At 44.3% G+C, this 23305-nt stretch overlaps 2 protein-coding genes across 3 annotated transcripts in view; both read right to left on the bottom strand.

The window, feature by feature from the left end:
• Window positions 1-23305, bottom strand: part of LOC100601678 (G-protein coupled receptor-associated sorting protein 2) — a 102037-nt gene that overhangs the window by 25163 nt on the left and 53569 nt on the right. The gene's annotated exons all lie outside the window — the stretch shown is intronic.
• GPRASP1 (G protein-coupled receptor associated sorting protein 1) lies at window positions 13131-20758 on the bottom strand. Of its 2 annotated transcripts, none has more exons than XM_003276479.4 (5): window positions 20655-20758; window positions 19982-20072; window positions 19349-19416; window positions 18950-19027; window positions 13131-18668 (listed from the first exon to the last, which is right to left on the bottom strand). In XM_003276479.4, exon 5 carries the CDS (start codon window positions 18332-18334, stop codon window positions 14114-14116), a length of 4221 nt encoding a protein of 1406 aa, XP_003276527.2. In that variant the 5' UTR covers window positions 18335-18668; window positions 18950-19027; window positions 19349-19416; window positions 19982-20072; window positions 20655-20758; the 3' UTR covers window positions 13131-14113. The 2 variants fall into 2 exon arrangements, with proteins under 2 accessions (XP_003276527.2, XP_030662943.1); XM_030807083.1 differs by lacking the exon at window positions 20655-20758 and adding an exon at window positions 20371-20456.

Here is a 23305-nt window from a genome sequence, read left to right as displayed (position 1 = left end):
TTGAAGGCAATTTATTTTTCTCTAACTCCTATTAATATCCTGCGTATGACTTTACTGTACACAATTTTACTATGATGTGTTAAGGGTATGCATCTTTTTATTAAGTTGCTTGAGATTCACTGGGGTTTTTGAATATGTGGTTCTGTCTTTCATCAGTCCTAAAAAATCCTCAACCATTGTCTTTTCAAATGGTGCCTCTGCCTCATGCTCTCTTTCCCTTCTACTTGAAATATTTTGTATCTTAATGCTAACTGCAGAAAAAATTTCAATTCTAAATTCCACTTAAACTCCTCTTTATTTGGTTTTAATATTTTTTATGTTTCCCCATTTCAATTAGTGTATCATTTTTCTTTGCAAAATGTTTATTTATATTTACTTTTCTAATATATTTGGAAATTTTGTTGGTACTTTGTTAATAATTTTAATGCATTTTCACTTAGGAGCCTATTACAATATTTTATATTACATGTTATAAAAATTCCAAAATATGAGGTTCCTGGGAATGTTGATTCTTCAGGAACTTGTTCCTATAATTTAATTTACTCTAGTGTGGAGCCAAGATGGCTGAATAGGAACAGCTCCAGTCTACAGCTCCCAGCGTGAGCGGTGCAGAAGACGGGTGATTTCTGCATTTCCAACGGAGGTACCAGGTTCATCTCATGGGGGAGTGTCAGACAGTGGGTGCACGACAGTGGGTGCAGCACACCGAGCGTGCACTGAAGCAGGGCGAGGCATTGCCTCAGCCAGGAAGCGCAAGGGGTTAGGGAATTCCCATTCCTAGCCAAAGAAAGGGGTGACAGATGGCACCTGGAATATCGGGTCACTCCCACCCTAATACTGTGCTTTTCAAATGGTCTTAGCAAACAGCACACCAGGAGATAATATCCCACACCTGGCTCTGAGGGTCCTATGCCCACGGAGCCTCACTCATTGCTAGCACAGCAGCCTGAGATCAAACTGCAAGGCAGCAGTGAGGCTGGGGGAGGGGCGTCTGCCATTGCCAAGGCTTGAGTAGGTAAACAAAGCGGCCTGGAAGCTGGAACTGGGTGGAGCCCACCACAGCTCAAGGAGGCCTGCCTGCCTCTGTAGGCTCCACCTCTGGGCACAGGGCATAACCAAACAAAAGACAGCAGAAAACTCTGCAGACTTAAATGTCCCTGACTGACAGCTTTGAAGAGAGTAGTGGTTCTCCCAGCATGCAGCTGGAGATCTAAGAATGGACAGACTGCCTCCTCAAGTGTGTCCCTGACCCCTGAGTAGCCTAACTGGGAGGCACCCCCCAGTAAGGGCAGACTGACACCTCACACAGCCAGGTACTCCTCTGAGACAAAACTTCCAGAGGAACAATCAGGCAGCAACATTTGCTGTTAACCAATATCCGCTGTTCTGCAGCCTCCGCTGCTGATACCCAGGCAAACGGGGTCCGGAGTGGACCTCCAGCAAACTCCAACAGACCTGCAGCTGAGGGTCCTGACTGTTAGAAGGAAAACTAACAAACAGAAAGGACATCCACACCAAAACCCCATCTGTACTTCACCATCATCAAAGACCAAAGGTAGATAAAACCACAAAGATGGGGAAAAAACAGAGCAGAAAAACTGGAAACTCTAAAAATCAGAGCGCCTCTCCTCCTCCAAAGGAAAACAGCTCCTCACCAGTAATGGAACAAAGCTAGATGGAGAATGACTCTGACGAGTTGAGAGAAGAAGGCTTCAGACGATCAAACTACTCCAAGCTAACGGAGGAAGTTCGAACCGATGGCAAAGAAGTTAAAAACCTTGAAAAAAGATTAGACGAATGGCCAACTAGAATAACCAATGCAGAGAAGTCCTTAAAGGACCTGATGGAGCTGAAAACCAAGGCACGAGAACTACATGATGAATGCACAAGCCTCAGTAGCCGATTTGATCAACTGGAAGAAATGGTATCAGTGATGGAAGATCAAATGAATGAAATGAAGCAAGAAGTTTAGAGAAAAAAGAATAAAAAGAAACGAACAAAACGTCCAAGAAATATGGGTCTATGTGAAAAGACCAAATCTACGTCTGATTGGTGTACCTGAAAGTGACGGGGAGAATGGAACCAAGTTGGAAAACACTCTGCAGGATATTATCCAGGAGAGTTCTCCAATCTAGCAAGGCAGGCCAATATTCAAATTCAGGAAATACAGAGAACGCCACAAAGATACTCCTCAAGAAGAGCAACTCCAAGACACATAATTGTCAGATTCACCAAAGTTGAAATGAAGGAAAAAATGTTAAGGGCAGCCAGAGAGAAAGGTTGGGTCACCCAAAAAGGGAAACCCATCAGATTAACAGCTGATCTCTCAGCAGAAACTCTACAAGCCAGAAGAGAGTGGGGGCCAATATTCAACATTCTTAAAGAAAAGAATTTTCAACCCAGAATTTCATATCCAGCCAAACTAAGCTTCATAAGTGAAGGAGAAATAAAATACTTTACAGACAAGCAAATGCTGAGAGATTTTTGTCACCACCAGGCCTGCCCTAAAAGAGCTCCTGAAGGAAGCACTAAACATGGAAAGGAACAACCGGTACCAGCCACTGCAAAAACATGCCAAATTGTAAAGACCATCGAGGCTAGGAAGAAACTGCATCAACTAATGAGGAAAATAACCAGCTAACATCATAATGACAGGATCAAATTCACACATAACAATATTAACCTTAAATGAAACTGGGTTAAATGCTCCCATTGAAAGACACAGACTGGCAAATTGGACAAAGAGTCAAGACCCATCAGTGTGCTGTATTCAGGAAACCCATCTCATGTGCAGAGACACACATAGGCTCAAAATAAAGGGATGGAGGAAGATCTACCAAGCAAATGGAAAACAAAAAAAGGCAGGGGTTGCAATCCTAGTCTCTGATAAAACAAACTTTAAACCAACAAAGATCAAAAGAGACAGAGAAGGCCATTACATAATGGTAAAGGGATGAATTCAACAAGAAGAGCTAACTATCCTAAATATATATGCACCCAATACAGGAGCACCCAGATTCATAAAGCAAGTCCTTAGAGACCTACAAAGAGACTTAGACCACCACACAATAATAATGGGAGACTTTAACACCCCACTGTCAACATTAGACAGATCAACGAGACAGAAAGTTCACAAGGATGTCCAGGAACTGAACTCAGCTTTGCACCAAGAGGACCTAATAGACATCTACAGAACTCTCCACCCCAAATCAACAGAATATACATTCTTCTCAGCACCACACCATACCTATTCCAAAATTGACCACATAGTTGGAAGTAAAGCACGCCTCAGCAAATGTAAAAGAACAGAAATTATAACAAACTGTCTCTCAGACCACAGTGCAATCAAACTAGAACTCAGGATTAAGAAACTCACTCAAAACCGCTCAACTACATGGAAACTGAACAACATGCTCCTGAATGACCACTGGGTACATGACAAAATTAAGGCAGAAATAAAGATGTTCTTTGAAACCAATGAGAACAAAGACACAACATACCAGAATCTCTGGGACACATTCAAAGCAGTTTGTAGAGGGAAATTTATAGCACTAAATGCACACAAGAGAAAGCAGGAAAGATCTAAAATTGACACCCTAACATCACAATTAAAAGAACTAGAGAAGCAAGAGCAAACACATTCAAAAGCTAGCAGAAGGCAAGAAATAACTAAGATCAGAGCAGAACTGAAGGAAACAGAGACACAAAAAACCCTTCAAAAAATCAATGAATCCAGTCGCTGGTTTTTTGAAAAGATCAACAAAATTGATAGACCGCTAGCAAGACTAATAAAGAAGAAAAGAGAGAAGAATCAAATAGACGCAATAAAAAATGATAAAGGGGATATCACCACCGATCCCACAGAAATACAAACTACCACCAGAGAATACTATAAACACCTCTACGCAAATAAACTAGAAAATCTAGAAGAAATGGATAAATTTCTGGACACATACACCCTCCCAAGACTAAACCAGGAAGAAGTTGAATCTCTGAATAGACCAATAACAGGCTCTGAAATTGAGGCAATAATTAATAGCTTACCAACCACAAAAAGTCCAGGACCAGATGGATTCACAGCAGAATTCTACCAGAGGTACAAGGAGGAGCTGGTACCATTCCTTCTGAAATTATTTCAATCAATAGAAAAAGAGGGAATCCTCCCTAACTCATTTTATGAGGCCAGCATTATCCTGATACCAAACCTTGACAGAGACACAACAAAAAAAGAGAATCTTAGACCAATATCCCCGATGAGTATCGATGTAAAAATCCTCAATAAAATACTGGCAAACTGAATCCAGCAGCACATCAAAAAGCTTATCCACCATGATCGAGTGGGCTTCATCACTGGGATGCAAGGCTGGTTCAACATATGCAAATCAATAAATGTAATCCAGCATATAAACTGAACCAATGACAAAAACCACATGATTATCTCAATAGATGCAGAAAAGGTCTTTGACAAAATTCAACAACCCTTCATGCTAAAAACTCTCAATACATTGGGTATTGATGGGACGTATGTCAAAATAATAAGAGCTATCTATGACAAACCCACAGCCAATATCATACTGAATGGGCAAAAACTGGAAGCATTCCCTTTGAAAACTGACACAAGACAGGGATGCCCTCTCTCACCACTCCTATTCAACATAGTGTTGGAAGTTCTGGCCAGGACAATCAGGCAGGAGAAGGAAATAAAGGGTATTCAATTAGGAAAAGAGGAAGTCAAATTGTCCCTGTTTGCAGATGACATGATTGTATATCTAGAATACCACATCGTCTCAGCCCAATATCTCCTTAAGCCAATAGGCAACTTCAGCAAACTCTCAGTATACAAAATCAATGTGCAAAAATCAGAAGCATTCTTATACACCAATAACAGACAGAGAGCCAAGTCATGAGTGAACTCCCATTCACAATTGCCTCAAAGAGAATAAAATACCTAGGAGTCCAACTTACAAGGGACATGAAAGACCTCTTCAAGGAGAACTACAAACCACTGCTCAATGAAATAAAAGAGGATACAAACAAATGGAAGAACATTCCATGCTCATGGGTAGGAAGAATCAATATCATGAGAATGGCCATACTACCCAAGGTAATTTATAGATTCAATGCCATCCCCATCAAGCTACCAATGGCTTTCTTCACAGAATTGGAAAAAACTACTTTAAAGTTCACATGGACCCAAAAAAGAGTCCACATCGCCAAGTCAATCCTAAGCCAAAAGAACAAAGCTGGAGGCATCATGCTACCTGACTTCAAACTATACTACAAGGCTACAGTAACCAAAACAGCATGGTACTGGTACCAAAACAGAGATATAGACCAATGGAACACAAGAGAGCCCTCAGAAATAATGCCGCATATTTACAACCATCTGATCATTGACAAACCTGACAAAAACAAGAAATGGGGAAAGGATTCCCTATTTAATAAATGGTGCTGGGAAAACTGGCTAGCCATATGTAGAAAGCTGAAACTGGATCCCTTCCTTACACCTTATACAAAAATTAATTCAAGATGGATTAAAGACTTACATGTTAGACCTAAAACCATAAAAACCCTAGAAGAAAACCTAGGCAATACCATTCAGGAAATAGGCGTGGGCAAGGACTTCATGTCTAAAACACCAAAAGCAATGGCAACAAAAGCCAAAATTGACCAATGGGATCTAATTAAACTAAAGAGCTTCTGCACAGCAAAAGAAACTACCATCAGAGTGAACAGGAACCTACAGAATGGGAGAAAATTTTTGCAACCTACTCACCTGCCAAAGGGCTAATATCCAGAATCTACAATGAACTCAAACAAATTTACAAGAAAAAAACAAACAATCCCATCAAAAAGTGGGCGAAGGACATGAACAGACACTTCTCAAAAGAAGACATTTATGCAGCCAAAAAACACATGAAAAAATGCTCATCATCACTGGCCATCAGACAAATGCAAATCAAAACCACAATGAGATACGATCTCACACCAGTTAGAATGGCCATCATTAAAAAGTCAGGAAACAACAGGTGCTGGAGAGGATGTGGAGAAATAGGAACACTTTTACACTGTTGGTGGGACTGTAAACTAGTTCAACCATTGTGGAAGTCAGTGTGGCGATTCCTCAGGGATCTAGAAGTAGAAACACCGTTTGACCCAGCCATCCCGTTACTGGGTATATACCCAAAGGACTATAAATCATGCTGCTATAAAGACACATGCACACGTATGTTTATTGCGGCACTATTCACAATAGCAAAGACTTGGAACCAACCCAAATGTCCAACAACGATAGACTGGATTAAGAAAATGTGGCACATATACACCATGGAATACTATGCAGCCATAAAAAATGATGAGTTCATGTCCTTTGTAGGGACATGGATGAAACTGGAAAACATCATTCTCAGTAAACTATCGCAAGGACAAAAAACCAAACACCGCATGTTCTCACTCATAGGTGGGAATTGAACAATGAGAACTCATGGACACAGGAAGAGGAACATCACACTCCAGGAACTGTTTTGGGGTGGGGGGGGGGAGGGACAGCATTAGGAGATATATATAATGCTAAATGACGAGTTAATGGGTGCAGCAAACCAACATGGCACATGGATACATATGTAACAAACCTGCACATTGTGCACATGTACCCTAAAACCTAAAGTATAATAATAAAAAAGTCATAAATAAAATAGTACACTATAAAAAAAACAAAAACAAATTGTCCTTGTATGCAGATAACATGATCCTATACCTAAAAAACTCTATTAATAGAGCCCAAAATCTTCTTAAGCTAATAAGCACCTTCAGCAAAGTCTCAGGATAAAAAATCAATGTGCAGAAATCACAAGCATTCATATATACCAACAGCAAACAAGCAGAGAGCCAAATCATGAATGAACTCACATTTTCAATTGCCACAAATAGAAGAAAATACCTAGGAATAAAGCTAACAAGGGAAGTGAAGGACCTCTTCAAGGAGAACTACAAACTATTGCTCAAGGAAATAAGACAGGAAATGAGCAGATGGAAAAACATTCTATACTCATGGATAGGAAGAATCAATGCTGTGAAAATGGCCATACTGCCCAAAGCAATTTATAGATTCAGTGCTATTCCCATTAAACTACCATTGGCATTCTTCACAGAATTAGAAGAAACAATTTTAAAATTCATATGGAAGCAAAAAAGAGCTCGTGTAGCTGGGAAAGTCCTAAGTAAAAAGAACAAAGCTAGAGGCATCACGCTACCTGACTTCAAACTATACTATAAGGCTACAGTAACCAAAACAGCATGGTACCGGCACAAAAACAGGCACATAGACCAATGGAACAGAATACAGAACTCAGAAATAAAACTGCAGATCTACAGCCATCTGATATTTGACAAACCTGACAAAAACAAGCAATGGGGAAAGGATTCCCTATTTAACAAATGGTGCTGGCAGAACTGGCTAGCCATATGCCAAAAATTGAAAATGGACTGCTTCCTTACACCATATACAAAAATTAACTCAAAATGGATTAAAGACTTAAATGTAAAACCCAAAACTATAAAAACCCTAGAAGAAAATCTGGGCAATACCATTCAGGACATAGGGATGGGCAAAGATTTCATGATAAAAATGTCAAAAGCAACTGCAACAAAAGCAAAAATTGACAAATGGGATCTAATAAAACTAAAGTGCTTCTGCAGAGCAAAATAAACTGTCATCAGAATGAACAGACAACCTACAGAATGGAAGAAGACTTTTACAGTCTATCCATCTGACAAAGGTCTAATATCCAGAATCTACAAAAACTTAAATTTACAAGAAAAAACTAAACAACCCCATTAAAAAGTGGGCAAAGGAAATGAACAATTTTCAAAAGAAGACATAAATGCGGCCAAAAAAAATGAAAAAAAAAGTTCAACATCACTGATCATTGGAGAAATGCAAATCAAAATCACAATGAGATACCATCTCACACCAGTCAGACTGGCAATTATTAACAAGTCAAGAAACAACAGATCCTGGTGAGGTTGCGGAATAGGGATGCTTTTACACTGTTCTTGGGAATGTAAATTAGTTCAAGCATTGTGGAAGACAGTGTGGCAATTCCCCAAAGACCTAGAATCAGAAATACCATTTGACCCAACAATCCCATTATTGGGTATATACCCAAAGGAATATAAATCATTCTATTATGAAGATGCATGCACATGTATGCTCACTGCAGCAATTTTCACAATAGCAAAGATGTGGAATCAACCCAAATGCCCATCAGTGATGGACTGGATAAAGAAAATGTGGTACATGTGCACCATGGAATACTATGCAGCCATAAAAAAGGAATGAGATCATGTCCTTTGCAGTGACATGGATGAAGCAGGAAGCCATTATCCTCAGCAAACTAATGCAGAGACAGAAAACCCAACACTGCAGGTTCTCACTTATAAGTGGGAGCTGAACAATGAGAACACATTGACACAGAGACAGGAACAACACACACTGGGGCCTGTGGGCGGAGGGCAGCAAGCAGGGAGAGCATTAGGAAAATGAGTTAATGCATGCCAGTCTTAATAGCTAGGTGATGGGTTGATAGATGCAGCAAACCACCATGGCACACATTTACCTGCACATCCTGCACATGTACCCTGGAACTTAGAAAATAAAATAAAATAAAATAAAATAATTGTGAATCAACTGGGCCTTATTGACATTTATAGAACAATTCACACAATAACAGAAGAATACACATTCTCTTCAAGTACACATAGAATATTTATCAAGATAGACCATATTCTGGACCATAAATGAAGTCTCAGTAAATTAAAAGGATTCAAGTTACACAAAGTATATTCTCTGGCTACAATGTAATTAAATTAGAAATCAATAACTGGAAAGGTCCCCAAATACTTGAGAACTACACAGCATACATCTAAATAACTAACTCTTGCATCAAAGAACAAACTCAAAGAGAAATCAGTAAGTAATTTCAAACTGAAGAAAAATGAAAACACAATACATCAAAAATTGTGAGATATAGTGAAAGTAGTATTAGAGGGGAATTTGCAGTACTAAAATCCCTATATTAGAAAAGAAGAAAGGTCTCAAATCAATGGCCTCAGTTTCTATTTTAAGTGACCAGAAAAAGTAGAGTAACTTAAACACCAAGTAAACAAAAGAAATAATAAATATGAAGGGAGAAACCAAGGAAATAGAAAACAGTAAAACAATAAAGAAAATCAATAAGACTAAACGCTGGTTCATTGAGATTGTCAATAAAATTGATAACCCTCTAGGCAGAAAAATTTTTAAAAAGAGAGAGAAGGAGAAGACACAATTAGTAACATCAGGAATGAGAGAAGTTAAATCATCAGATACTCTACAAATGTCAAAAGAATAATAAGAAACTGATTAACAAGGCTGTAGTAAAACAGATACTCACATATATTGCTGGTGGCAGTAAATAATTATAGTACCCCTTTGCAGGGAAATTGGAGAATACCTAATAAAACTACACACATGCACTTATTATTTGACCTACCAGCACCAGATCTAGCAATCTGTGAAGATACACGTCCAAACATACAAAAATACTGTATATTTTCACAAGGTTATTCCTTCCAGTATTATTTGTAATAGCTTAATATTAGAAACAAACGTCCACTCATAGGAAAGTGAGTAAATAAATTATGGTAGTGACACAATAAAGTACTATGCAGCTGTAAAAAATAATGTGGAAGATATTTATGAGTTGGCTTCAAATCTGTAAAACGCAAAAAATATAGAGGTTAATAGGACTAATATAATTTATTTTTTCTAATATATTCTCCTAAAAGAATTTGGTATCATGTGGCTATCTCACAGACCTGAGCTATGACCAAAAGGCTTCAACACCAACTAGGAGGTGTCACCAAGAATAGGTGCAAATCACCAAGTCTAAAGCATTGGCCATAAAACTGAAACAAGGAAGAGAGCAAAGCGTCTACAGAGGGGAATCTGTAAGACAGTCTCTGTAGGTGGTTCTCAGAAAGACCCTCTTCTGAGGCCCTGGACATTAGGAGGAGGGGGCATCAGATGGAGCAGTAACCCTTGTCATTAGATGAAAAGGAACTGTTGAGAGCACAGTTTGAGACTGGGTCCTTTCAGGACCTCATATCCAGGGCAGATCCTCAGGATGCTGCTGCCTGAGGCTGAGATCCAGAAATTGACTTGGGGGTTGAGAAACATAGAGTATTGCAATGAAAATTCCTATGTGAAGAACTCAAAGTATTTAGGTTCCCTCCTCTTGAGTCTCTGTTTCCTCCTTTCTTCCCTAGAGCTGAAAATTGAGGTTTATTCCTCCCTTGGATTCCCAGCCACCTGGAGCCTTGGAGCAAAAGGCGGATGTCCATGTTCCCCCTCCCCCATTAAGACATGATTAGAGGTTTGGAACTTTCAGCCTTACCCCTTGACCTCCAAGGAGAAGACAGGGGCTGGAGATTGAGCTAATCACCAATCGTCAATGATTTCATCAATCATATCTATGTAATGAAACCTCTACAAAAACCCTAACCATCTGAGATTTTCCAGGTTGGTGAACTCATTCACATTCTGGGAAGATGGTGTACCCCAAATCCACATGGATGGCAGCTTCTGCATTTGGGACCCTTCTGGACCTTGCCATATGTACCTCTTCATCTGGCTTTTAATTTATATCCTTTATAATGAACCAATAATAGGAAGTAGTGTTTCCCTGAGTTCTGTGGGCCCTGATAGCAAATTATTGAACCTGAGGAGGGGGTTGTGAGAACTCCCAACTAGTAGCTAAGTCAGACAGAAGTGTGGGTGACATGGAGATCCATTACTTGTGACTGTTGTCTGAAGTGGGGAAGGGCAGTCTTATGGGAATGAGCCCTTAACCAGAGAAGTCTGCACTAACTCTGGGTAGTGTCAGAATTGAATTAAATTGTAGGATACCTAGCTGGTGTCCTCAAAGAATAGGAGAATTGCTTGGTGTGAAAAATCCACACACTCTGTGCCAGAAGTATTGTGGGTAGAGGAACCATTTTCTTTCACTTGGTACCCAGTGGGTGCATGGGGTAGGGGGAAAGGAGGATACTCGATGTGAAAGAGGACAAGGACTTACCATGGGGCTGCTACCTAGGATGGGACCAAAGAAACACATCCTAAGGAATGAGCAGAGATCACAACACAAGAGAGCAAAGGGTATGCAGAGGGGAACCTATGAGACTATCCATGAAGCAGTTTCTGTAGGTGGTCCCCAGAAAGACCCTCCTCTGAGGCCCAAGACAGCAGGGAGAGAGAGCTCACACGGAGTAGCAACGCACTTTGTGTCCCTCAATGGGAATGAGATCCTGCTGCATGGGGCTGAGATCCAGGAATCCCCTTGGGGATCGAGAACCTTGGAGTATCCTAATGAGAAATCCTAGGTGAAGGGCCCACAGCATCTAGGTTTCCTCCCCTCGAGTCTATGTCTCCTCCTCCTTTTCCTAGAACTGCCGGGATTGAGGTTCATTCCTCTCTTGCATCCCCAGCCAGCTGGAGCCTTGGAGCAAAAGGCAGATGTATGTGTTCTCTTCTCCTGCCCTCGTCCACCCTCCGCCAGTTTTGAGCTGGTATCAGCCATCCCCACTGCCTGAATACTGCCAGTAAGAAGACAGAGAGTAGAATGAGTGCGGACGCATAGCTCATGGTTCCCATCCCCACCCCTGCCTTTCCTGATCCAGCACCACAGGTGTTCACGAATTGTCACTTCACCATTTCCCCGCTCTGGGCTCCCCTGAAGCCAACTCCATCCATATGCCCACCTCTCCCACCCACACATACAAACACACGGCGCTGGGCTGGGAGCCCTGGGATGTTCAAAAGGCAGGAGGCAGCCGGGGGATCCGAGGCATTACCTGCACCCGCATCTAGTCCCAGTCACCGCCTCTCAGGGATGGCATCTGCTGTCCTTGCACCCACCTCCTCCAATAGCAACAGCTGCTTCTCTTCAAAACGCCTGGGGCAGGTAGAGTCTCTGCTTCTTGAGCTCCTGGACAAAAGACAGACCGTCTAAGACGCTCGCGGTTGGCTGAGGGATAGTTTCCTCTACCAAGAAATGCTGTAATTCCGGTCGCCTGAGAAATTAGTTTTCAGGCTGATGAAGCATGGAGAGACACCTACCCACCTTAACATTCCGCCGTTCCCCCCAACTCCCGCTCTGCGGAGCACAGTGGTCGTCCGCCTTTCCTGTACTTTCTGGGTGTAAGAAAACACTCCTCTAGGCCGGCTCAACCCAGAGCCTGGTCACATGACCCACCGTCAGCCCCCCCTCCCCCCCCGCACGTGACTGTGCAGTCAGCTAGTTGGCCATAGCCCTGGATGACAGTCAGAAGACAGCCTCCGGGGTGCTTGCTAGAAGACCTTCAAGCTCCTGGCCCAGACAGCTGGAAGGAAGGCCGGGCTTTGCTCTGGAGGACCACTGGGCTGGTGAGGAACATTCAATGAGGATTTGGGAGATGAAGTGATTTGTAATATTTTGTATACGACTCGAGCGACATACTAAAACACACGCAAGATCTGTCTTGAAAAATGCTGGTAAGCAAAACAAACATTGAAACTCCAATTTGCACCACCAGGATGATCCCTGTTAAAACTTTTGATTTGTGAAGGGAGGCAAAACTGCCACTTTGCCCTACTTTCGTAAACCTTAGCAAACTAACATCATATTGGAATTTAATTTATATCATTTATAATGAACCAGAAATAGTAAGTAATGATAAATAAGATCAGGTGAGAAAAAGCACTTTGCATTCTGAGGCAAACCAAATGTAAAAGGGTCACTGTATCTATTTTTTTTCCCTGAGAAAATAAAGCTTTGCATATTTCCTGTTATCCTGGACTCTCTCCCCAAACCGACTTTATCCCTGTCTCTTGATACTGTCTGAACATATATGTTCCAACCTTTTTAAATGTAAAAATACATGTGGGATGAACTCAGGAACTTTGGTAATTTTACAGTTTGGTCCTTTAAATAATTTTTATTTGACAAGCCAGTTCTTCTGAAATTGTAGCCTCTCTTACCTCTTCATTCCTTTGATACATTTTATATCATTGTAGAATTTTCTATTATTAAATAATATACACTTCACATGAGTTTGGTCAATTTATTCACATTTATTTTTCAAATGGGATCATACTTTCCATGTATGACACCAGTGTTCTCTATTATATGAAATATCAAAAGTGTCAGGGCTTTTCCTAATTTAAAACCCTATACATCATCATGTTTAATGGCTGTATGATGTTGCCTTAACACTTACCATGGTACCATCATGATTAAATTGTCTTCCTGACTCAATCCAATCCCTATGCTTTCCTGTCTTATTCTTTTGCCCTTTAGGTAGTATGGAAGCAGCAGTTGTACTTTGACCTGTAAAATGCAAATCCTCAGCTCTTTAAAACTTATGTCATCCTCTGTGTTGCTCAATATATTCCTCTCACTCACTCTAGGCAAACAGGATACCTCACTCCCATAGGAAAATTTTTCCTGACTCCATGCTTTTTTTTTTTTTTTTACTCCACCAATATCTTTCCCAAACTTCAGAGTCCAACTGAAGTAGCTACTTTTTCTCTGAAGTATGCCCTACATAGCAGCCCCTGGTAATTTTTTGTGTTTAAAGCTGAGAAAAAACTTTTGAAAGGAACTTATTATTCAATATATTAATTATCTCTATGTGTGTTCATGTGTTATCATTGGGTCCGTATTTTAATTTCAAGAAGGGTGATTTCTGCCAACTTTAACATAGAACTTTATTGAAACACAAACAACACTCAAATATATATATATATACAGTAGAACGACAATCAGAAGTGTGGCTTATGATGGCTCAGTTCACTATAAGCTCAAATACTGAACATCACAATCTGGACAAGAAAAATATCAACAAATATGTTTTCAGCTCTAATATTCAGTTGGCATCAGAAAAATGCTCCAGCTTACAGACAGAGTTGGACAAAGTTAGTGTCAGCACTAAAGATATATGTTGCAACACAGAACCAACTGTTAAAATCAAAGCATTACTCAAGGATAGTAACTCAGGAACATAAGGACAATATGAGGCCAGCAATTAACCATTACTAATTTTCTTGGTCCCCTTCAGGGTCATTTTGATTGTCTGTTTTGCCTTGCAGTTCCTTAGCAAATTTCTCAACTTTGTGGAATGCAGAAATAAGCGGCTCAAGATTGAAATCATCATCAGCGAACACTGTTTCTTTTTTGATATTGTTGCCAATATTCTCAAATATTGCAAGAACAATTTGAATATTGTCATTTGTCTCTTCCCTGTTAAAAAGGCCTATAAATTCTGACACTGCTTCAGCACTGAGTAGTTCTTTCGTCATGAAAAGATTTTCAGACAAATTCAGTAGCATTTTCAAAACATGAAACCTTGTTTTGGCATTGCCTGTAGCTAATAAGGAGAGAAACCCAGACATATAATTGGCAACCACTGTGTGATAGTCGGTAGTAGTAGTGAGATGTCTAATCATCCTTATTCCAGACAGCTGTTCCGGGGAATCCAAGCTATAAGCAAGGGTTTCCTCACACACTTTACATATGTATGTCTGAATCATGTTTAGATTCGGATAAGGTGGGGCCATGCGAATCATATTTTCCAAAAAACTTGTTCTAACTCGGGAGGATGGATAATTAAGCAAGGTTTCAATAAGTGAGACAACACCTGAATCTCGAATGAAATCTCGGGTAAATTGAGAAGCACTTCTCATACCCATTGCAATTTTAGATATTTCATGAATAAAAGGATCCCGAATTTTTTCCATTAATAAAAGGAGTTCTTCAAACTCTTCAGAACCAATTTTCAGCTCACATTGTATGCAGTTACAGGACCAACTCTCAGGCTCTGCACTCTCCTTGGCCCTAAGATGCTCTCGAATTTCCTGGACTGACCGGTAGGAAGGATCATACTGAAATGGGAACTCAGGATCAGGCTGATCAGGGTGAAGCAAAGATTCCTGATCTTCCCTTTCTGGGCTAAGTACCATGTTCCTGGGTTTGCCCCCAAACATTTCACAGAATAAAGATGCTGCCTCTTTGGGAAATCTAAATGGGCTTATAGATGGGAAGCCGACCCTACCCCATGGACCAGGCTTGAACTGAACAGTGACCTCCTCCCAACTCTGAGGCCTGCGTGAAGGATCAGGCTCCTGTTCAACTGAACACGTGGACCTGCAAATGGCCCTGAACACGGGGCTAGGATTTGATTCAAAATGGGCCTCATCTCCTGCCCAGAACCAGGACCCCACTATGGCCCCATCTTCATCAGCTAAAGTCCTGGACTCACAGTTGCTTCCATTGTCAGTCCTGTTATCTACCTCATCTTCAGCCTCAAACCAAGACCCAACAATGGCCCCTTCCTCATTTTCTGGCTTGGACTCACAGGTGGCCACAGTTCCAGTTTCCTTAATGGCTTTGTCTCTAGACCAGAACCAGGACTCAACAATCATCTCTTCATCATCCTCTGGCTTGGATACACAACATGGTCCTGCTTCTTCACTGACTTCTTTTCCATCCCAGAACCAGGACCCAAAAATGGTTTCCTCTTCAGTCTCTGACTCCATCTCCTCTACTGCCTGAGATCCAGCCTCTATACTGGCTTCTTCTTCAGGCCAGAACCAGGACCCAACAGTGATTTCTTCCTCCTCAGTCCCAGGCTTTGACTCAAAGCCGACTCCTGCCACTGCCTCCAGACTGGCCTCTTCTTCCCAGAACCAGGACCCAATAATGACTTCTTCCTCTTCAGCTTTAGGACTGGATTTGCTGCAAGACGCAGCCTCTCTTCTAATGGTCTCTTCTCTGGCCCCAAACCAGGACCCAACAATACCTTCTTTCTCAGCTGCTAGCCTGTCTTCTTCTCTAGTCTCAGCAGCTGGCCCTAGTCTGTCCTCTTCTCCAGCCCAGAACCAAGAACCAATAATGTCCCCCTCCTCAGCTTCTGGCCTGGACTCTTCTCTGTCAGTAGCCTCTGAAATGGCTTCATCTTCTTTCCAGAACCAGGAATTGATCATGGTCTCCTCTTCAGTCAGTAACTTGGGCTCTTCTCCAGTCCCATCTATATTACTCTCTTCTGTAGCCCATAACCAGGACCCTATAATGGCCTCTGGCTTTGTGTATTTTTGGGACCAGAACCATGAATTGACAATGTCCTCTTCCTCCTCTGGCCTAGCCTTCCAACTTCCTCCACTGGCAGGATACATACAGGGTTCCTTTTCTGCCCGGAAGCAAGACTTATTATTGGTCTCCTCAGCCCCTGCCATAAATCTGCATCTGACACCAGTCCCATGCTTCATACTGACCTCTTCTTTGGCTCCAAAACATGGTATCATGGTCTCTTCCTTGGCTCCAAAACATGGTATCATGGCCTCTTCCTTGTCCTCCAGGCTAGACTTGCTGTTGACATCACCCTCCACACAAGCTTCTACTCTGGTCCAAAACCAGGACCCAATAATGGGCTCCTCCTCCTCAGCCCCTTGCATGGTGGCACAGCTAGCTTCAGCCCTACAATCCATATAGGTCTGGTTTTCAGCCCAAAACCAGGACCCGAATATTGTCTCTTCTTCAGCTTCTGGCCTGGCCTCTTCTCCGATTCCAGCCTCTATATCAACTTGTTCTCCAGACCAAAACCAGGGACCAATGACCTCTTCTTCCTCAGACCTTGGCCTGGACTCACAGCTGACCCCAACACCAGATTCCACACTGGCCGCATCAGTGACCCAGAACCACGACCCAAAAATGGTCTCTTCCTCAGCCTCTTGGTTGACCTCTTCACCAGCCCAGAACCAGGAACCAATAATGACCTGTTCATCATCAGCTGCTAGTATAGATTCAGAGGTGGCCTCAGCCCCAGTTTTCATACTGGTCTTTTCCCTAGCCCCAAATAAGGAATCACCAATAGGCTCTCCATCAGTCCTTGGTCTGGATTTACTGCTAGCCCCAGTCCCCATACTGGCCTCTTCTTCAGTCCAGAACCAGCTCCCAATTATGGACTCATCCTCCACTTGTAGACTGGACTCTATGCTGGCTTCATCTGCCATGCTGGACTCGTCTATAGCCCAGAACCAGGTCCCAATGAGGGCTTCCTCCTCTGACCTGGCTTCTTGCTTGGCCCTGGCTCGGGCCTTGGTTTTGGCCTCTTCCTTTGCCATTGCTCTGGCCCTGGCCTCTTTCTTGATCATGGGCCTTGAAAAGGTATTAGCATTTTCTTCAGGCCAGAAACAGGACTCTTTTTTAATTACATCTATAGACCCAGGCATGAAATCAATGCAAGCTTCTCGCTTGGCCCTATGCCTGGCCCTGTTATTGGCCTCCTTCCCAGCTCTCATTTTGGACCTGAATTTGGCCTCCTCTCCAGCCCCAAACCAGGACTCCAAATGGTCTTCATGCTCAGATCCAGAACTTGATTCAACATAGACTTCTTTCTTAGACCTAAACCTGGACCTGCTATTGGGATCTTCCCTAGGCCCAGACCAGGTATTGGTTTTATCTCTGGCCCAGAACCAGGGTGTCTTAACAGACTCATCTTCAGAACCAGAACTAGATGCAATATAGAGCTCCTGGTTAGTTTGCGACCTAGACATGGTATTAGCCTCTTGATTGGCCATGTGCCTGGATCTGGTACTGTCTTTTACCCTATTCCCAGGATGAAATTTTGCAGTGACCTCATCTCCACTCCAGAACAAGGAACTCACAGATTTGTCTACCCATTTGAAATCAGAATTAGGAGAGGCTTCTTGTTTGGATGTAGGCCTAGGACAGCACCAGGACCCCATATTGGTCTCCTCTTTTGACCTAAAAGAAGGCTGGAATCCTGCTTGGTAATGGGCTTTCCTTCTAGGAAAGCTCTCAGTGTCTGTATTAACCAATTCTCTATCCTCAGACAGGTACTTTGTTTTAGCAACCAACACAGAATCAGTATTGACAAGTGGAGAGGCTATGATATTGGCCTGGGAGTTTCTCTCTGTCTTAGACAATCTTTCAGCACCAAACCTGGGCTGAGCCCACATCTGGGCTTCTTCCTTAAATCGTGAAACAGGTATTGCCTTGGCCTTACTCTTAGGACGTGCCCCACCCACTGCACTTGTCTCAACTTTGGTGCTTGCTCCAGGCATAACCTTGGACTTATTCTTGGGCCTTGCCCCAGGCATTATCTGGGCCTGGGTCCTAACCTTGGGTCTGACCACCAGAGGGACATCATTCTCTATCTCAGCCCCACCTACAACCTCTTCCCCAGGCTTCTTTTCAGGCTTGACCTGGGCACCAGACTCAATCTCTGCCCCAGTCATGGTACAAGTTACAAAGAAAGTCCAGTAATATACTCCTCCCCCAGTCTAAACCTCAACCACAGATCTGTCACAGGTTTGTTTCTTCACACTCTGATCTTTAGGTGATTGAGGATATAAGCTTGGAAACAAGAGTTAGAGTGAATATCCAGTCCAGTAGTCACTCAGCCTCCTTCCCAAACACAGTCTCAGTCAGTAATTCAATAATACAGATAGAGTGTAGAACAGGCACAACCAAGCTTGAGGAAGATAGAGATTTCTTGGATGGGTGCAGACCCGTTGAGGGTGGTTGTCAGCAGCAACTCCACCACCAGCAGAGCAGCCACTGGAGGTGGATCTAGGGAGAGAGAATGAAATGGGGCTTTGAGTCTCTTCCAATTGTGTCACCCCATGCAGAGACATACGCAGGGAGACTGATGTTGAATGCTAGGTGGGACAGCTGGGCTTTGAGAAAGGCTCTCTGGACCGGCTGCCTCCTACAAAACAGGTCCAACAATGGTAGGAAAGTGCGTTGGCAATGGGAGGGTCCAAGAAGCCCCCAGATTGGCCCCTAATCACTCCCGGACCCATGCTGGTCTCCACTACCCTGCCCAAAAGTATACCCACTCTCATACCAACCTTCACTGATGTGGTGCAGTTGCCTCCTTCTTTTCTTATTCAAGTAGTGTCAAGCCCCACAGCTGACAGAAGGGGATCCTACAGACAAGTAAACATACAGGAAAGAATGGAGAATGGTAGATAGGCAAGCACTCTGGCCCCTGCGACAAATATCTCTCTTCCCATTCAAGGGTTCAATGTATCTATCGTTTCCTGTGTCCCGGTCTCTGCTCTCAGGTCTTTTCTGAATCACAACCCAACCTACACCTATCTCATGTCTCCTGCAAGAAATAAAAAGGATGCTGGCACTGTGCAAATCCAGCAGAGTAGAAGTGGGTCTGCCCCCACTGGGCTCAAAACCACCTGCCATGCTCTTTCTCCAACTGTCCCCTGAATTGCCCCCTTCCCCTTCTCACCAACCTCCAGAGCTGTGAGCCAGTCTCCTCCTCCTTGCCTTTCTTGCACAACTGGCCAGGCTTAAAGCAGGACTATGGACAAACAGATGAAAAAGTAAGACAGGAAATGAGGGGTGGCAGTAAAGCCCTTGGTAGACAGACCAACGCTAAGGATAAGAATCCCCATATCATTGATATCTGTCTTTCAACATTCGGGGTTTTGCTGGTGGAATATTCTCGTTTTATTTAGGCCCTGCTTCAAGGTTCTAGAGATAACAACTCCTTCTCTTGACGTCATACTCTTCTCATTACTCCCTTCTCCAATTCTGAGGATTCACCACTAGGTGCGCCACATCCCCTTGCTCTGCGCAGCATAAAATGGGGGAAGGGCGCCGCATATTCTAGAAAACAGGTTGTGAATTGGTACTTGTCCGTATGTTTCCCTCATCACCCCTACCTCCAAAGCTCACCCTTTCAAGCCCCCAGTTTAGGACCGTGGGGGAGGCAGGTGGGAATGGAAGGTGGGGGAAGCGCCTGGAACACCATTAGAGAGGGGAAGATTAGGAGGTGCTCCTGGATGCCTGACCTACTCTGGTCGCAGTCCCCCACCCCGATTCAGTTCTCCACTGTTTGGCACCCACCCCACATCCCCACACACCTCCAGAAATCCAGGCAATATTCGTGCTCCTCCTTTATTTCAAGCCTCTCCTCTACAGATGCTCGCTGTGTCCTGTCAGAATACGCCAGACCTACCGCGCAGACGAAGACTTTGACATCAACCTGGAGCCTGTGGGAAGGGACAGCACCCAGGACACGGGGCCCCACAGGCCCCTTTCCGGAATCAGGGCCCGGAGCAGCGAACGCGACCCACCTCCCGCGGGCTAGGCACAGACCTGGGACGCTGGCCCACGAGGGCCTCCCCAGGCGCCCCCCAACTGCCTCCCCGGGCGCCCCCCAAAACGGCTCCCGTTTGGCCATTTCTCCCGCAGGAGCCTCCCCAGCAGCCGTCTCTCGGTACAGAAACCGTCGAGGGCGGCGCGCAGGCACCTGCAAAGCTGGCTGGGAAGCGGTCAGCGCGGTTCTCCTCCAGACGATCTGAGGGTGCCTCTGGAGCCAGCCCCTCAGCCCTTGGTCCGGCCTGGCCCGCACCAGTCACCGCCTCCCCATAGCCAGGGATCTCGGGCACTGCGCACCTCTCTCCAGCGCCCGGCTCCGAACAGATCGTCTCCTCGTTGCCAGGCTGTCCGGGTCCGGGGGGCAGGTTGCCAGCCGGTCCACCCTGGCGGACCACCCCCACACCACGGCCCCCCACCTCACGCACCCCTACTTGCCTTCAGAGGCCCAGAGCTCGGGTCATCGGCCTCCCCCTCCTCTCTTCAGCTCTCCTCTGGCTGCTCTTCGGTTGGATTCCCACCGCTTTCCCAGCGATCCAAATGGCAAAGACGAGTCCCGCCCCCCACGCCTCTGCACCAAATTGGGCAGGGGCTGCGCAGGGGCTGCGCAGGATGCGGCAAGAACCGCTCTCCGCTAGGGTGTCGGGAAGGGGGGCGGAGGGATACGGCGCGAAAGTGCAGGACGCCCCCCTCACAGAACCACCATAGTTCCGACTCAGAGGTGGGCGGGGCCACGACGAGCCCCAGCCTGGGCCTGCGGGTTGGCACCAGGCTGCCTCAGGAGGCCCCCGCGGACCCTAACGTGGCGACGACCACATTTCCGGTGCTGCTATAATATATGGCACCGGCGGGCGGCTGCGGGGCCAGGCGGGGGACAGGATCGCGGGGTCCGGAAGAGACGCGCTGGAGGGAGCAGCGGATGGATACCAAACCGCCCCTTGGTGTGTCTGCACCCCCCGCCCCAACCGCCCCCCTCACAGGGACTGCTGGGTGTTTGCCCTCTCCCTCTCCCTAGTCTGCTCACCCTCCTTCCTGGATGCTAATTGGAGAGGGGGTGTCAGCACTGCAGTGTGGGAGGGGAGAGGCGATTTCAGTCCAGACAGGCCCGGGGTTCTAGGGTGGTCGTCCTGTGCGTTTCTTTCCTAGCTTCGTGGAACCACGCAGGGGAGGAAGGTACACCTGCTCTTAAGTGAACTCCGGGGCAGGGGGCTCCCATCAAGGACTCACCACCGCCCCTCTTCTAAAAGAAGGTAGACCTAGACCTCTAACCCTAGGAAACCAACCACTGGTCTGCACCAGACTCATTTCTTTCTGCCACACTGCTCTTTCTCATTACAAATGGTGGCTCACGTTGGCATTGCACCGTCCCCACACTTGCCCCCAAAAGAGGACCTTTCCCTGTCAGGACCCGCAGGAGGTCATAACAGTCCTCTTTCTTTGATGCCACCAGGTAGGGATGGTCCTGGCTCCTCTTCGGTTCCCTGTCAAGTCTTCTCTTGCCATGATATTTGGTAGTCTGGAAATGTGGCTGGTATTCGAACCAGCTTGGATCTCAGCCACCTGCCACAACTACCTATTGTTTCAGCAGTCATTCTCAGGAGAGGATCCCACCGTGCACCCCCCTCCCCGAGACAAAGCAACCTGGCTCCTTTTGAATCCTCTTCTTTCACCCCCACATCCGTCCTCTACTCTTGAGCCCCACCTTTCCCTGCTTCCTGCATGGGACAGACAGAGCAATGTGGTTAAACACAAAGTTGATGTTGTTACTGTTGTCCATTTGAAAACTCATTTAGACGCTACCCTCATTGTGTTTGGCAGGTTAACGGTCCCCTAAAGATGTCCATGTCCTGTTCTCCAGAACATGTACCATTTTATATTTCCTGACAAAGGATCATTAAGATTGCTATTCAGCTGAGTTTAATTTAATATTATTCTGGGTTATCTTGGCCAATGTAATTGTAAGGGTACTTTAGATGTGGAAGGCAGGGACTCCATGTCAGATTGAAGCAGCATGAGAAAGTCTACACTGGTCATTGTTGGCTTTGAAGATGGAAGGAAGCCAAGATCCAAGAAATACAGGCTGTCTCCAGAATCTGGAAAAGACAAAGAAACAGATTCTTCCCTAGAAATGCCAGAGGGATAGCTCCTCTGGCAACATCTTGATTTTAGTGTGGTGAAGCCCTTTGCAGATTTCCAACCTCCAGGACTGTAAGATAATAATAAATTGGTATTATTTTAAGCCATTCCATGTATGGTAACTGGTTACAGGGTAGCAGCACCAGACCTATCTGGTTTAACTTTTATATAACAAAGTTGTGCATTGTCTTTCAGTTGCCAGGGACCCTCAGATCATGTTACCTGAGCATCCTCAGATGAACCAAGCATGCAATCAGAGGGAGAATGTAAGTGTTTGGAATTAGGAGCAGGGCTGAATTAAGAAGTGAACACTGGATGGCAGGATCCAGTCAGATCATGCCTCTCAGCATCACCTCATTGTAAGATCCAAAGCCATCAGGATATACCCTTAATACCCCATGCTTATGAAAACCTGACGCAGCCCCCATCTCAGGGAGACATTGTTTTGGGAAGTATCCCTGGTGTTCTCATTACTTTGTTACAAGTAATAAATCCCCTTACTAAATCCTTGCCGTGATCATGGGGTTGATGTCAAACCAATGAACCCACCCACTGTGTTGGCTGGTAACAATAGCAGGAGTAGGAACAGAATACACTCACCATCCTGATGAATTCTATTCCTATTGCCTTTCTTTACCTGTGCTTCAGTCTCTGAGAAATATTTTATGGCTCATCTCACCAATACAGCCACCAATCCCCTTTACTGTTTTATAAGTATGTCCAAAATCACACTTGCACAAGCTTCTGTGGTAATTCTGCAGGTGCTAGGATTTTTATTCCAAGATATTTACTGACAGAGGAATGGTTCTACCAAAAGCTGACAAATTTTACTGTGTGAGACTTTAAAATGTGTGTTGGACAATTTGTTGTCAGTACTCTTAGAAAACATGGTCTTGTATTGGTTAGCATGTATGGAAGTGATAAAGGCCCTACTTTAAGCTTCTCATGTGTTA

Source organism: Nomascus leucogenys, chromosome X (genome assembly GCF_006542625.1).
Source record: "Nomascus leucogenys isolate Asia chromosome X, Asia_NLE_v1, whole genome shotgun sequence".
Lineage (NCBI taxonomy): Eukaryota > Metazoa > Chordata > Mammalia > Primates > Hylobatidae > Nomascus > Nomascus leucogenys.
This window is presented reverse-complemented; position numbering and strand designations above follow the sequence as displayed.